This window comes from Mycteria americana, chromosome 1, assembly GCF_035582795.1.
Source record: "Mycteria americana isolate JAX WOST 10 ecotype Jacksonville Zoo and Gardens chromosome 1, USCA_MyAme_1.0, whole genome shotgun sequence".
NCBI lineage: Eukaryota > Metazoa > Chordata > Aves > Ciconiiformes > Ciconiidae > Mycteria > Mycteria americana.
Genome location: NC_134365.1, coordinates 206,734,663 through 206,748,860, shown reverse-complemented (window position 1 = coordinate 206,748,860; position 14,198 = coordinate 206,734,663). Strand labels below are relative to the sequence as shown.

At 39.8% G+C, this 14,198-nt stretch overlaps 1 protein-coding gene across 4 annotated transcripts in view; it reads left to right on the top strand.

Annotated features, from left to right (window-relative positions):
- DYNC2H1 (dynein cytoplasmic 2 heavy chain 1) overlaps positions 1-14,198 on the top strand; it is a 186,797-nt gene that overhangs the window by 22,548 nt on the left and 150,051 nt on the right. For all 4 annotated transcript variants that reach the window (XM_075491022.1, XM_075491021.1, XM_075491020.1 and 1 more), the window contains 11 exons: positions 5,518-5,667; positions 6,408-6,613; positions 7,517-7,672; positions 7,764-7,878; positions 8,275-8,445; positions 8,632-9,014; positions 9,768-9,900; positions 9,991-10,108; positions 10,277-10,389; positions 10,479-10,598; positions 12,836-12,986. In XM_075491022.1, coding sequence (XP_075347137.1) covers positions 5,518-5,667; positions 6,408-6,613; positions 7,517-7,672; positions 7,764-7,878; positions 8,275-8,445; positions 8,632-9,014; positions 9,768-9,900; positions 9,991-10,108; positions 10,277-10,389; positions 10,479-10,598; positions 12,836-12,986 — 1,816 coding nt within the window. The remainder of the gene's footprint in view (positions 1-5,517; positions 5,668-6,407; positions 6,614-7,516; positions 7,673-7,763; positions 7,879-8,274; positions 8,446-8,631; positions 9,015-9,767; positions 9,901-9,990; positions 10,109-10,276; positions 10,390-10,478; positions 10,599-12,835; positions 12,987-14,198) is intronic.

Sequence of the window (14,198 nt, the reverse complement as noted above, 5' to 3'; positions counted from 1 at the left end):
GGGGCAGAATCACCTCCCTCGACCTGCTGGCCACACTTTGGATGCAGCCCAGGGTACAGTTGGCCTTCTGGGCTGTGAGCACACATTGCTGGCTCATATCCAGCTTTTCATCCACCAGTACCCCCAAGTCCTTCTCTGCAGGGCTGCTCTCAATTCCTTCATCCCTCAGCCTGTATTGATACCTGGGTTGCCCTGACCCAGGTGGAGGACCTTGCACTTGGCCTTGTTGAACGTCATGAGGTTCACATGGGCCCACTTCTTCAGCTTGTCCAAGTCCCTCTGGATGGCATCCCATCCCTCAGGCATGTCAACCACGCCACTCAGCTTGGTGTCATCTGCAAATTTGCTGAGGGTGCACTTGATCCCACTGTCCAGATTTGTTGATGAAGATATTAAACAGTACTTCTGAGTTCATTCTGCAGTTCTTTGCAGGTGGACTGTTTTAATGTCTGGAATAATATAGTGTCTATGGGTCAGAATCAGGGGGAAGGCCAACAAGGCAGATATTGTGGTGGGAGTCTGTTACAGACCACCCAACCAGGATGAGGTGACAGATGAACTATTCTATAAGCAGCTGGGAGAAGCCTCACGATCGCTAGCCCTTGTTCTTGTGGGGGACTTCAACCTGCCAGATGTCTGCTGGAAATACAATACAGCAGAGAGGAAACAGTCCAGGAGCTTCCTGGAGCGTGTGGCAGATAACTTCCTGACGCAGCTGGTGAGGGAGCCAACGAGGGAAGGTGCCCCGCTGGACCTCTTGTTCACGAACAGAGAAGGACTGGTGAGTGATGTGATGGTTGGAGGCTGTCTTGGGCAGAGCGATCATGAAATGATAGAGTTTTTGATACGTGGAGAAGCGGCGAGGGGGGTCGGCAAAACTGCCACCTTAGACTTCCGGAGGGCGGACTTTGGCCTGTTTAGGAGACTGGTCGACAGAGTCCCCTGGGAGGCAGCTCTTATGGGCAAAGGGGTCCAGGAAGGCTGGACATTCTTTAAGGAGGAAGTCCTAAAGGCACAAGAGCGGGCTGTCCCCAGGTGCCGAAAGACGAGCCGGCGGGGAAGAAGACCGGCCTGGCTGACCAGAGAGCTCTGGCTCGAACTGAGGAGAAAGAGGAGAGTCTATGACCTCTGGAAGAAGGGGCGGGCAACTCAGGAGGACTACAAAGGTGTAGCGAGGCTGTGCAGGGAGAAAACTAGAAGGGCCAAAGCTGAGCTAGAGCTCAGTCTGGCTGCTGCTATAAAAGACAACAAAAAACACTTCTTCAAATACATTAGCAGCAAAAGGAGAGCTAAGGAGAATCTCCAGCCCCTAGTAGATGAGGGAGGAAACACAGTGACCAAGGATGAGGAAAAGGCTGAGGTACTTAATGCCTTCTTTGCCTCAGTCTTTATTAGCAGGGCCGAATGTTCTATGGGTACCCAGCCCCTGGAGTTGGAAGATAGGGATGGGGACCAGACTGGAGCCCCCATTATCCAGGGGGAAATGGTGAGTGACCTGCTGCACCACTTAGACACTCACAAGTCTATGGGGCCTGATGAGATCCACCCGAGAGTGTTGAAGGAGCTGGCAGATGTGCTCACCAAGCCCCTTTCCATCATTTACCAGCAGTCCTGGCTAACTGGGGAAGTCCCTGCTGACTGGAGATTAGCGAATGTGACACCCATCTTCAAGAAGGGCCGGAAGGAGGACCCAGGGAACTACAGGCCTGTTAGCCTGACCTCGGTGCCGGGGAAGCTGATGGAGCAGATCATCCTGAGTGCTATCACACGGCATGTAGAGAATAACCAGGGGATCAGGCCCAGCCAGCATGGGTTCAGGAAAGGCAGGTCCTGCTTGACCAACCTGATCTCCTTCTATGATAAGGTGACCCGCCTAGTGGATGAGGGGAAGTCTGTGGATGTTGTCTATCTAGACTTCAGTAAAGCCTTTGACACGGTTTCCCACAGCATTCTCCTGGAGAAACTGGCTGCTCATGGCTTGGACGGGTGTACTCTTCGCTGGGTAAAGAACTGGCTGGACGGCCGGGCCCAGAGAGTGGTGGTGAATGGAGTTTACTCCGGTTGGCGGCCGGTCACAAGCGGTGTTCCCCAGGGCTCGGTGTTGGGGCCAGTTCTGTTTAACATCTTTATCAATGATCTGGACGAAGGGATCGAGTGCACTCTCAGTAAGTTTGCAGACGACACCAAGTTGTGTGGGAGTGTTGATCTGCTGGAGGGTAGGCAGGCTCTGCAGAGGGACCTGGACAGGCTGGATCGATGGGCTGGGGTGAATTGTATGAGGTTTAACAAGGCCAAGTGCAAGGTCCTGCACTTGGGCCACAGCAACCCCATGCAACGCTACAGGCTTGGGGAAGAGTGGCTGGAAAGCTGCCTGGCAGAGAAGGACCTGGGGGTGTTGGTTGACAGCCGCCTGAATATGAGCCAGCAGTGTGCCCAGGCGGCCAAGAAGGCCAATGGCATCCTGGCCTGTATCAAAAATAGCGTGGCCAGCAGGACTAGGGAAGTGATTGTGCCCCTGTACTCGGCACTGGTGAGGCCACACCTCGAACACTGTGTTCAGTTTTGGGCCCCCCACTACAAGAGGGATATTGAGGTACTGGAGCGTGTCCAGAGAAGGGCAACGAAGCTGGTGAAGGGTCTGGAGCAGAAGTCTTATGAGGAGCGGCTGAGGGAGCTGGGACTGTTTAGCCTGGAGAAAAGGAGGCTGAGGGGAGACCTCATCGCTCTCTACAACTACCTGAAAGGAGGTTGTAGAGAGGTGGGGGTCGGTCTCTTCTCCCAGGTAACAAGTGCTAGGACAAGAGGAAATGGCCTCAAGTTGCGCCAGGGGAGGTTTAGACTGGATATTAGGAAATTTTTCTTCACAGAGAGGGTTATCAAGCATTGGAACAGACTGCCCAGGGAAGTGGTTGAGTCGCCATCCCTGGAGGTATTTAAAGGACGTTTGGATGAGGTACTTAGAGACATGGTGTAGTGGTGGTTTTTGGCAGTGTTAGGTTTATGGTTGGACTCGATGATCTTAAAGGTCTTTTCCAACCTATATGATTCTGTGATTCTGTGATTCTGAGTATCATCAGTAAAGTTTATCATCTCACAGATTAGTCTCCTTTTCCAACTCTTTTATAAACAACTTGAGCGGTCCAGCACAGGTACCTACAGAACTCCATAGGTGATGTTTTTCTATTGCAGGAACTAGCCATTTACTCCTGTCTCTGTTTTCTTTCACCCAATTAATTATATCTGCAAGCACCTTTGTTCTTATGTCAAGGCTACCAGGTTTCCTTAAATGCCTTTGGTGAGGGGTTGTGCTAAAAGCTTTTTGGAAACCCAACTGCAATATATCATTTTCATCTCCTTCATCCATACCCTTGCTGATGCCTTTAAAGAGTTCTGGTTCTACAAAATCGTGGAATTCTGCAGAAGCCATATTAACTCTTCCCAGCTGAACAATATTTATCCACAATGGGATTCAGTTCTAAATCAATGCATCTGAGTTTAGGTGTATATGTGCAGGTGTCTGCAGTCTGTGTGCTGTTTATATACTCGGTGGAAGTCTGGTTCAGTTGCTGACAAGTACAGTTCTAGAATTACTGAGATGCACGTCCAACATCCACACAAGACTGGCAGACATGACGGAGGAGTTCTGGGAGACCTCTACCGTTCTGTAATTGCAACTGGAGGCCAGTCAAATGCCCTAAGGCATCTCAAATGGCCCTAGACATGTATTTGTGAGAAACTGAATCAAGTCCCTAGTGAATATAGTCAGTTGTAGCCTAGAGCAATCCATTTCACCCTGAAGTAGACACCTCATGGCTGATCTTCTTGAATTGAGTTCTTACTTCCATTAAGAGCTCAAGGCAATTGCTTGTATGTAGGTGTCTACTGTTTTGGGGATGTCCTGGCATATCTGAGAGCTCCATACAAGGCTGGCAGATATGACACAGGACATATGGAAGACCCATAACTTTGGGGGAAGTGGATGTAAGGCAGATGGGATAGAGTAGGGGATCTCAAGTAATGCTGGACACTGTCATTAAATGAATCGAGACCGTGGTTTCGATGATCATCTTCGACAATAATGGAGTTTTAGATGCCTACTTAACCAAGCCCATGTTCAGACATCTAATTTTAGCTTAATCTTTATCTTGGTTACAGTTTGACTGTTTGGCTGCTAACTCGGTGAGGACTGCATTAGGTTGTGTATAAGTATTTACATTTTGTAGCAACTCTCTGGAGGAATTGTTGGATGTTGAAGACAATTAATTCTCTATAATTTACAAAACAGTATTGATCCTTAGCATTAGTGCCTGTTGTCGCCTCTTGTTTTTTAAAGGAAAACAAACATAACAAGATATTTTGGTAAATGTGTAAAACTGTGTGTGTTTATTTCAGTTTCTTCTGACTTTTATACTTTAAAAGAGTTTTGGTTTTCTTGGGTTTTTTTTGTGGTTTTTTTTTTTTTTTAAATTTGATTGGATCTCAATATGTGGGGGAAACCTGGATATTTTTTTTTTCTATTATCAGGTGAAAAAAATTTTGTGCTCTTTTATATGAATATAATGTCTGTTTATTTGAAGTGTCCTTATTCCTGCTTTTTGTTATTCCACATTGTTGTGGTTTAACCCCGGTAGGCAGCTAAGCACCATACAGCCACTCACTCGCTTCCTAACTCACTCGCACAGCCTCCCCCACCCCTGCTGGGACAGGAGAGGAGGAAAGCAAGAGTAAAAGTGAGAAACCTCATGGTTTGAGATCGAAATAGTTCAATAAGTGAGGGAAAAGTGGAAGAAGAAATAAATGAATAAATAAATCAAAACAAAACAAGTGGGCAGTTGCTTACCACCTTCTGTGGACAGACCAATGCCCAGCCAGTTCCCGCGCCAAAGATGTTTAACCTAGCTAAATGCCACTCCACCCCGTTTTATTGCCAAGCATGACATTGTATGGCATGGAATATCTCTGCCTGGCTGTGTCCCCTCCCAACCATTTGTGCACTGGGGGCAGGGGAGGGAGGGGCGCGGAATGAGAAACAGAAGGCCATGATGGTGCGCAAATACTTTTCAGCAGTAAGTGAAACATTAGTGTGTTGTCAGCATTGTTTTGGTCACAAATCTAAAACATAGCACTATATGAGCTGCTATGAAGAAAATGAACTCCATCCCAGCCAGACCCAGCACACATACATACATATTTACTGAATTCTGTTGCTTTTCTGCTGTTCTCGAATCTGGTTGAACGGATCTCTGCAATATATAGAGGCATTTGTCTGTTTCATAGTAAGCATTCACTTCTGTGTGTCATGGTAGGATCAAGATTTAGAATTTCTCTAAATACCTCAGATACTATTTTTTCCAATGTTTTAATGTTATTCTATAAACAGTATTAAAAAACCAGTTATATCTAGACATATAATCTGTGCATACACCATCGATGATTCTTATGTATTTGCTTATAGTTTGGACAAACAGGATTTGCTGAATTTTTATGTACACACATTTTTTATCTGTTTGAATTTAGATTTTTCTCCTGTTTCAAGAGGCTGAAGATAAAAACAAACTTTTGCGAACTGTAGCTGGTGCAGGTTTGGACACTATCAGTAACCTAAGAGCTACATGGGATAAATTTGAATTAATGATGGAAAGCCATCAGCTTATGATTACTGAACAGGTAACAATGAAAGATTAATATTTTACCTAAAAATCTTGAAATTATTTTGAATAAGTCTGGAGAAATTTTTTTTTCTTAGATTAAATCCATAAACGTTCTCAGTTTAGTGTTAACACCAATGTTACTGAATCGAGGGAGAGCCTTTAAAGGAAGAATACTTGAACTGTTTAAACAAAAATTAGGTGAAACTTCTGTTGAACTGATGCTGAAACAAATGTTACATTGTTGTAATTCTGTCTCAAAAAACTTTCTGGAGACAGAGATGGCTTAATGATGGCAATGGTTAACTGAGGAAAATGGGATAACAATTAAAAGATAGCATTTTTATTACTTTATCATGTTTTTAGTACCGATGCTTGTTATTTTTTTTCCACACAACTTTGCTACCCTATGCGCAGTCCTGTAATTTCAGTCCATAGGCAAATTGCTGAAATTATTTGAAGTACTACTGAAGATATAAATAAGCCATACAAATATAGCAATTTTTCTATGTGGTATAAGATGCAGGCTAAATAGGTAGCGTAGGTCAAATAAATAGGTCTCAAATGCCATCATAAAAAATAAGTGCTCCCTTTTTCAAAAAAACCAGAAGAATAAAGATGAACTATTTCTTAGGGGATACAAGAAGTTTTTTGATTTTGATCAAGTTGTAGTTATCAAGTTTTGAAGTTATTTTGATTTTGATCGTAGTTGTAGTTATGAACCATTGAAGGAATTTAATTTTAAATCTTGCTTTACAGATTGAAATGATGAAAGGAAATGTGATTTCACGTATTAATATGTATCTTCAAGACCTGGAAAAGTTTAAAGCTCGTTGGGATCAGCTAAAGCCAAGTGATGATGTCATTGAAACAGGTGGTCAGGATGTGCTTGAGACAAGTGCTCAGATCATAAAGGAAAAAAAGAAAGAATTTGATGAACTTGAAACCGTGAAAGAAAAACTCATGTATGTTTATTTCCCTGTATACATTACTCATTAATGTATGGATCTTTTGCAGCAATAGTATCTCAGAAAATGTTAACTAAATTTTATCACAACAAATAATATAAGGAATTTCATTTTATTTATATTACATGTTTCTCATTAGTTTTTCAGGGTCCTTTTTGTTCATTTTAGATAACAGGAATTTCTCGAGCTGAGTTTTTCTTGAGTTTTTTTGAATGAAAAATCTAAGGAATCTCTTAGGCTTTCAAGTAAGGGAATCTGTACACTAAAGGCTTGATTCTGACTTCTGAAGTTCACACTAAGAGAAGGTTAAGGGTGTTGGTCCAAGAGGGGGAGTTATTGCTTCAGTCCTCTTGTAACTTAAGTGGGCACGAGCTCACCTCTCCTATTTCTTGAGTAAGTGTCCTATCTGATAGACTGTTGTGCAAAAGGAAAGGATTTTTCCTTTGGGTGCCTACTTTTATTAAGCTCATTATTGCAAATCTTGAGTGGACAAAGTTTTCTATTTAAATTCTTAGCTTGGCCCTTAAATATTATAGTAAATAAAATTAGCATATTCTTTCTATCTAACAGGAAGAAACAATCAATTAAAAATTTTTTTTTTCCAAGCTTTATTTTTTGGGGCACAAAGTAATTAACTTTTCTCATAAATGAGAAAGGAATGAAAGTTTATGGAAAATAATTGTGAATATGGGAGAAGGTCACTGTGTAGGAGAGTTATCCCTGGTATTCCTTTATTATTTTTATTTGAGAAGAAGAAATTGCAGTTGGCAGCAGTGTTCTTCAATGAATCCAATGGCTTTTCTTAAAAAAAAAGTAATTATTTCCATATGATACCATCTCTTAAACCATAAATGTGTAATGGAATAGCGTAATGTATGATACAATGATCTTTTTATTCAGCGAAGAATGCCATCATTTTAAATTGGAAGAGCCTGACTTCTCATTGTCAAAAGTTGTATGTCAAGATATCAAGAGTTGTGCAGAAGTCTGGGCATTGTATGAAGAGTTTTATCAAGGTTTTCAGGAAAAAGCCAAAGAAGACTGGATTACTTTTAGGTATGATTTTGTTACTTTATATTTCATGGACGTACGTGTGTGGTTATAGTACTGTGTTGTTACCACCTTTTTATATTTGATTTTCACGCAGGAGTAAAACATACCTGTTTGAAGAGTTTTTGTTTAACTGGCATGACAAAATGAGGAAGATGGAAGAACATACTGTAATGACAGTAAAATTGCAAAAAGAAGTGGACAAATATAAAGTAAGTTGCTAATTACAAAAAGGGGTATTAAAAATGTTTTCATATTACTGGGTATATACTTCATTCTGTAGCTCATTTTTGAGTTCTTATAATACAATCAGTTACATTTTAACAAAATATCTTGTGATACTCTTTTGAACGTTTCACTTACTTTTGAGAACCTTTTAGTTCCTTACAGTGAACAGGAGGGTCATTACAGTTTACATAGACGCACATTTAGCAATGAGTTTTCCTCAGAGTTATATGCCTAAACTTTAAATCCAGGAATTGAAAAAAAATGTACTTCAGTTTAAGAATGTAAATTTTTGTTTTGTTTGTATAGCATGTCACTCTTTAATCGAACAGATACAATTTTCATAAAGACTAGATGGATTCACATATGCATTTTTCCTATAGAGGATAATTCCACTCCTAAAATACATAAGAGGAGAACATCTTTCTCCAGACCATTGGCTGGACCTCTTTCGTCTTCTGAGTCTTCCCCGAGGCACTACACTTGAGGGTTTGTTATTTGGAGATCTGCTAAAAGTGACAGATACCATTATAGAAAAAGCAACAGAACTTAAGGTATGAATAGTTTCAAATAAAATTACTATATTTTATTTTATGGCTTATTTTATGTAGTATATCTTGTTCTGTACGTATATTTATATTTTTATTACTATAGAAATAGAATTTATGTTATATTTTTGAATCAAAAGCTTATTGCAAGCTCTGTAGTTTCAAATGAAATCTATTTATGCTTTTAAAAAGGATTTGAATTGTCGGGCCCAAGGTGAAGTCACAATCAGAGAAGCATTACGTGAACTTGAACTCTGGGGAGTTGGAGCTGTCTTTACATTAACAGATTATGAAGATAGCCAAGGCAAGACTATCAGGCTTATTAAAGACTGGAAGGACATAGTCAACCAAGTTGGAGATCATCGCTGTCTTCTACAGTCCCTCAAGGACTCTCCATATTACAAAGGTTTTGAAGATAAAGTGTCCATCTGGGAAAAAAAGCTGGCTGAGTTGGATGAGTATCTGCAGAATTTAAACCAAATTCAAAGGAAATGGGTCTATTTGGAACCAATATTTGGTCGTGGAGCTCTGCCCAAAGAACAGGCTCGTTTTAACAGAGTTGATGAAGACTTTAGGTTAGTATTATGGAATATGACTTATTTTTTGTAGTATCTTTGATGTGTAGGCTAGAACATTCTTCATGGTGAAAATATATGGAGCAATTGGAATATGTACGGAGATGAAGGTCAGCAACAGGAATTCAGTAGATAGATGTGTGGCAGTGACATAGATCTGAATACAGGTGGTAATGTAGGTTTCATTTAATGGGGTACATGTGAAGATGGGAATCACATGAAACGTCTAAGATCACAAACAAGGCAGGCAAACACAAGATCAATCTTGTCAACAGAAGCAGAGGTGATGTAATTGTTTTTTCAAGAATAATTTCTTGTTGAAGACAAGCACTTTGTTCACTAAGAAAGTACACAGATGGCCTTTTGGGAGAAAGAGATGGTTTATTTGTTCCAAACAAGTCAAGGAGATAAAAAGGGAGGAGATTTTGGAAATGTAGAAATATATGTATCATTATCTGTCTTGATTTGAGTTAGAATGAATTCTAAGAAGGAAATAAAAGTCAATAATTGAATTTTCTTGTTTTTGGGTAGAGAAATTTTAGCAAGAAATAGTTATTATTAAATTACATTGGAGAGACATTGATGTAAATTCTGAAATGTTTCATCATTAATACTGAAAACTGGAAGTTATATATCAGATATTTATATGACTTACCTGTGCTTTAATTTTTATTTGCATAACTACATGTATATCGTATTCAGTTTAAAACTGTAATGGTTGTTTTATGAATTATTCCATTTTTTTCTCTCAAGATCCATTATGTCAGATATTAAGAGTGACAATAGGATAACAGCACTGAATGCCCGGACAGGAATAAGAAATACCTTAATTACCATACTTGACCAGCTTCAGAGATGTCAGAGATCTTTGAATGAGTTTTTGGAGGTACAGCTGACATTAATATAATTTTCTATAAAGAAAGTCGAGAAGTTTGAATTTAAATTAACAAAACTGATTTATTTTGTTTTTATATAGGAAAAGCGCTCAGCATTTCCAAGATTCTATTTCATTGGAGATGATGACTTATTAGAAATTTTAGGACAGTCCACGAATCCTCTGGTTATCCAGGCTCATCTTAAGAAACTTTTTGCTGGTAATGCTTTGGTCTTCATTTGTGAAATGTACTTATTTAGAAATTAGGTTCTTCAAAGCTAAATAATCGGTTGCAGACTTTTTTTTCTCTCTTTCTGGTACTAGACACTGACGAATTAATGTTTGACTTTAGCAATATATAACTTCATTGCTGTTTTCTGATTAATAGGCATTAATAGTGTGAGCTTTGATGAAGAATTTAAATACATAGTTGCCATGAAGTCTGTAGAAGGAGAAACTGTGCCACTTAGAAATAAAGTTCTTCTGTCAAATGATGTGGAGGTAAGAAAATCACATCCAAGCATAGGTCAAGCATCTTTGACGAATTATTTTGTAATGTAACTTTTGAGGTTTTTTCATCTCTTTGTCAGGTGTGGCTAAACAGTTTGGCTTTGGAGATGAAGGAGACCCTGAAAAAAATGTTAATTGACTGTGTTGATGCTGGAAAAAAATCACAAGGTTCAATTGATCCATCGCTCTTTCCTTCCCAGGTAGTAGTTGATCCAGTAATGCCACTGTGTAGTCTTAGATTTACCAAATAAGTTATTTATTGAAGTCTCGTAAAGTAGTATACACATGGATTTGGAAGAAAATAACCCCAAACAAATCAATTTTATTCATTTATAGCATAGATAAATTCTTAAAAAGATGTGTTCTTATAATTCTTTTGTAAGCGTTTGAAATACGTCTTTTACATGGCACCTGATCTAACATCCATCTATTTATTAAATTTGATGTAAATCTTGATCTTAGTTGGTAGTGAATGTTGAATGCAGGGCTGCTAAAACTTAGTAACATAAAAAAGCCCTTTTTGAATCTGATTAAAATATAGTTTCTAAAGCTTAGCCATATAAGCAGAAATAGTCATGAACATGAAATTCTTTTATGCAATTTTGACCAGTAGCACAGAGAATCACACAGAATCAGAGAATGGTTGTGGTGGGAAGGGACCTCTAGAGATGATCTGGTCCAACCCCCCTGCTCCAGCAGGGCTGCCTATAGCCTATTCGCCCAGGACCATGTCCAGACAGCTTTTGAGTGTCTTCGGGAATGGAGACTTCATCACCTTCCTGGGCAACCTGTTCCAGTGCTCAGTCACTCTCACAGTCAAAAAGTGTTTCTTAATGTTCAGACAGAGCCGCCTCCTGTGTTTCAGTTTGTGCCCATTGCCTCTTGTCCAGTAACAGGGCACCTCTGAAAAGAGCCTGGCTCTGTCTTCTTTGCACCCTCCTTTCAGGTATTTATAGAAATTGAGGAGATCCTTCCAAGCCTTCTCTTCTCCAGGCTGAACAGTCCCAGCTCTCTCAGCCCTTCTTCACAGGAGAGACACTTCAGTCCCTTAATCATTTTTGTGGCCTTTCACTGGACTGTGTCCGGTAAAGCACCTGTCCTTATTGGCTCCTCTATCACTTGGAAGAGGAAGTTGTCATCTATGAACTCCAGGAACCTCCTGGATTGCTTATGTCCTGCTGTGTTGCTCCTCCAGCAGGAATTGGGGTGATGGAAGTCCTCTGTGAGGACCAGGGCCTGCGAATGTGATGCTGCTCCTATCTGTCTGTAGAGGGCCTTGTTCTTCCTAGTCAGGTGGCCTGTAGCAGACATGCACTATAATGTCACCTTGACCTGTCCTTTTTTAATCCTAACCCGTAAGCTTTCAGCTGGCTCCTTATCCATTCCCAGGCAGAGCTCCATGCACTCCAGCTGCTCTCACACATAAAGGACAACTCCCCCTCTCATCTTCCCTGCCTATCCTTCCTAATGAGCCTGTATCCCTCCATTGCAACACTCCAGCCATGGGAGCCACCCCACCACAGCTCCATGATCCCAACAAGATCATAGCCCTGCAACTGCATGCAGATCTCTAATTCATTATGTTTATCCCCATGCTGCATGCATTAGTGTACAGGCACTTTAGAGAGGCACCCCAGCATGTTGAGTTTCTGGAGAGGGGTTGGGGGATTTCTCCATACTGATGCCTTGTAGGCACTTCCTTGCTGACATGCAAGTGCTGGAGGTGACCCTGCTTAAGCCCCTTTTTATTGATTTTCGTGATCTCTTCCTGTCGCATAACCCCATGCCCTTTGCTTAGTGATCCTGTCTGTCACTCCCTCACAGGCCTGCTGGTTACTCTCTCCCTCTCCCAGAATGTAGTTAATATCACAGATCTTCAGATTGGCATAATTGGTGGAATTTTTTGTTACAGATCTTTCCAGTTCCAAGTTTGACTGAACCTTCATAGCTCAGACAGGGCTTTTCCAGTGAACTTAAAGTAATTAGAACATAAATGCAGTGTTAGAAACTGGAATGCAAAATACTGTGTTAGCAGATCAGTGACACAAAAAGTTAGAGGTGCTCCTGAGCCTGTTGAGTATGGGCTCAGCATGCCTACAATGGGGTAGTTCTCATCTGACACATCATTTAGAAAATGGTACTTTAAAAGGGTACTTTAAAAGGGAAAAGATACTTTAAAAATTTTGCTACCACATGCTGTAGAACAGCTAAGGGACTTGCTGTATTAGATTACATTGCAAGTTTTCCCTAAATGTTTTCAGGTTTTAAGATGGCTACATTTGTTCTTATGAGCATAGCAAATGTGTGGCTTTGTTTAAAAATGACACAGTAAAATACTTTAAATATCAGACATAATAAGCAATTATAAATGAATTGAAAAAACTTTTAAAATGTCTTCTGTATTTATAAAACGTAATTTGAACTTCCTCTTCCAAAGATTCTTTCCTTGGCAGAACAAATTCAGTTCACTGAAGATGTTGAAAGTGCTATCAAAGACCATAATCTGCAACAATTAGAATTAGAACTCATGGCTAAACTGGAACATTATACTAGCACTGATACTAGTACAGAAGATACTGGGAGTACAGGTATAAAAATGATCATTAATATATAATTCTTTTTAATGGCTATGTAGTTGTATAGTATTTAACATTGTTTATTTAAACAGGAAATTATATAACTCTGTCTTGATTTGAGTTCATAAAGTTGAGTTACATAAAGTTAGCCACCTATTACTGCCAAGATTAGTGTATTTAATGTTTCAGAGTGAGCAATAGATTTCTGTGTATTTAATATTTCAGAGTGAGCAATGGATTTGTATTTAGATTAAAAATGATCTTGCAGCATTTATATATTTGCAAACCTCTTCAATGATTTTTTTAATAACTTTTAATAATTTTTGTTTTATATATTTACTGATGATTTTTCCTCACCTACTGAGCTGTGCTCTAGTGTTATGTTTTACTGGAACTGGCCAATCAGCAGTTGAGGTACATTATGTCATGCCAATATGTTCTGTATAACTGTGTAGGTGATTCTGTTTTTCTAGATGTATATATCTGCATCTGAACTAATAATTCTTGAGTACCTCTGTAGCAAAACCAATAAACTAGTTATTCTCAAGACATGATTGTTCTGAATCTTATGTAGTCCAAATGGATTAGAATAGTTATGTCTTTGAGTGCTTATTCCTCTCTTTTGACCAGAAGGGGGGCTTTGAATGACAACCTCACATGTAAAATTCTACGGTGTAAGTTAGGTGAGATGGCTCTTACCTATACATATAAAAAGACTCAATTTGACATGTAGTTGACAATCTTCCACCACATTTGTGTAGCTGCTTACTGTATTAAATTCTAGTTTAGAATTTATGAACTGTTAACATCTGATATATTATTTAGGAATAGGATTCATATCACCTACCTTCAGCAGTCTGTAGGTGTGTTTCTTTATCTAAGCTCCCTTTCTGTGCTCTTTCTATAGCCATTGGAGAAATGTCATCAGTTATAGAAGAGTGTTCATTCCATCTATTGTATAAAACATTTACAGTAACCTTTTAGTTTGGATAATAGGTGTGATTATGAAATGAGTTGCCTGATTATCCCCACTTACTTTTGTTTAATTCCCATCGTGGAATGGTATAGGAGCACACAAACTGGGTTTCTTTCAAATGAAACTAAATTAAATAGTACGTTCTCAGAATACACTTAATGCACCGAATCTGCTAAGGAACATTCATTCCACATCATCCTAATTAGTCTGAGTAAAATCTCCAGAGTGCATGTAGTATGGTTTTCAGA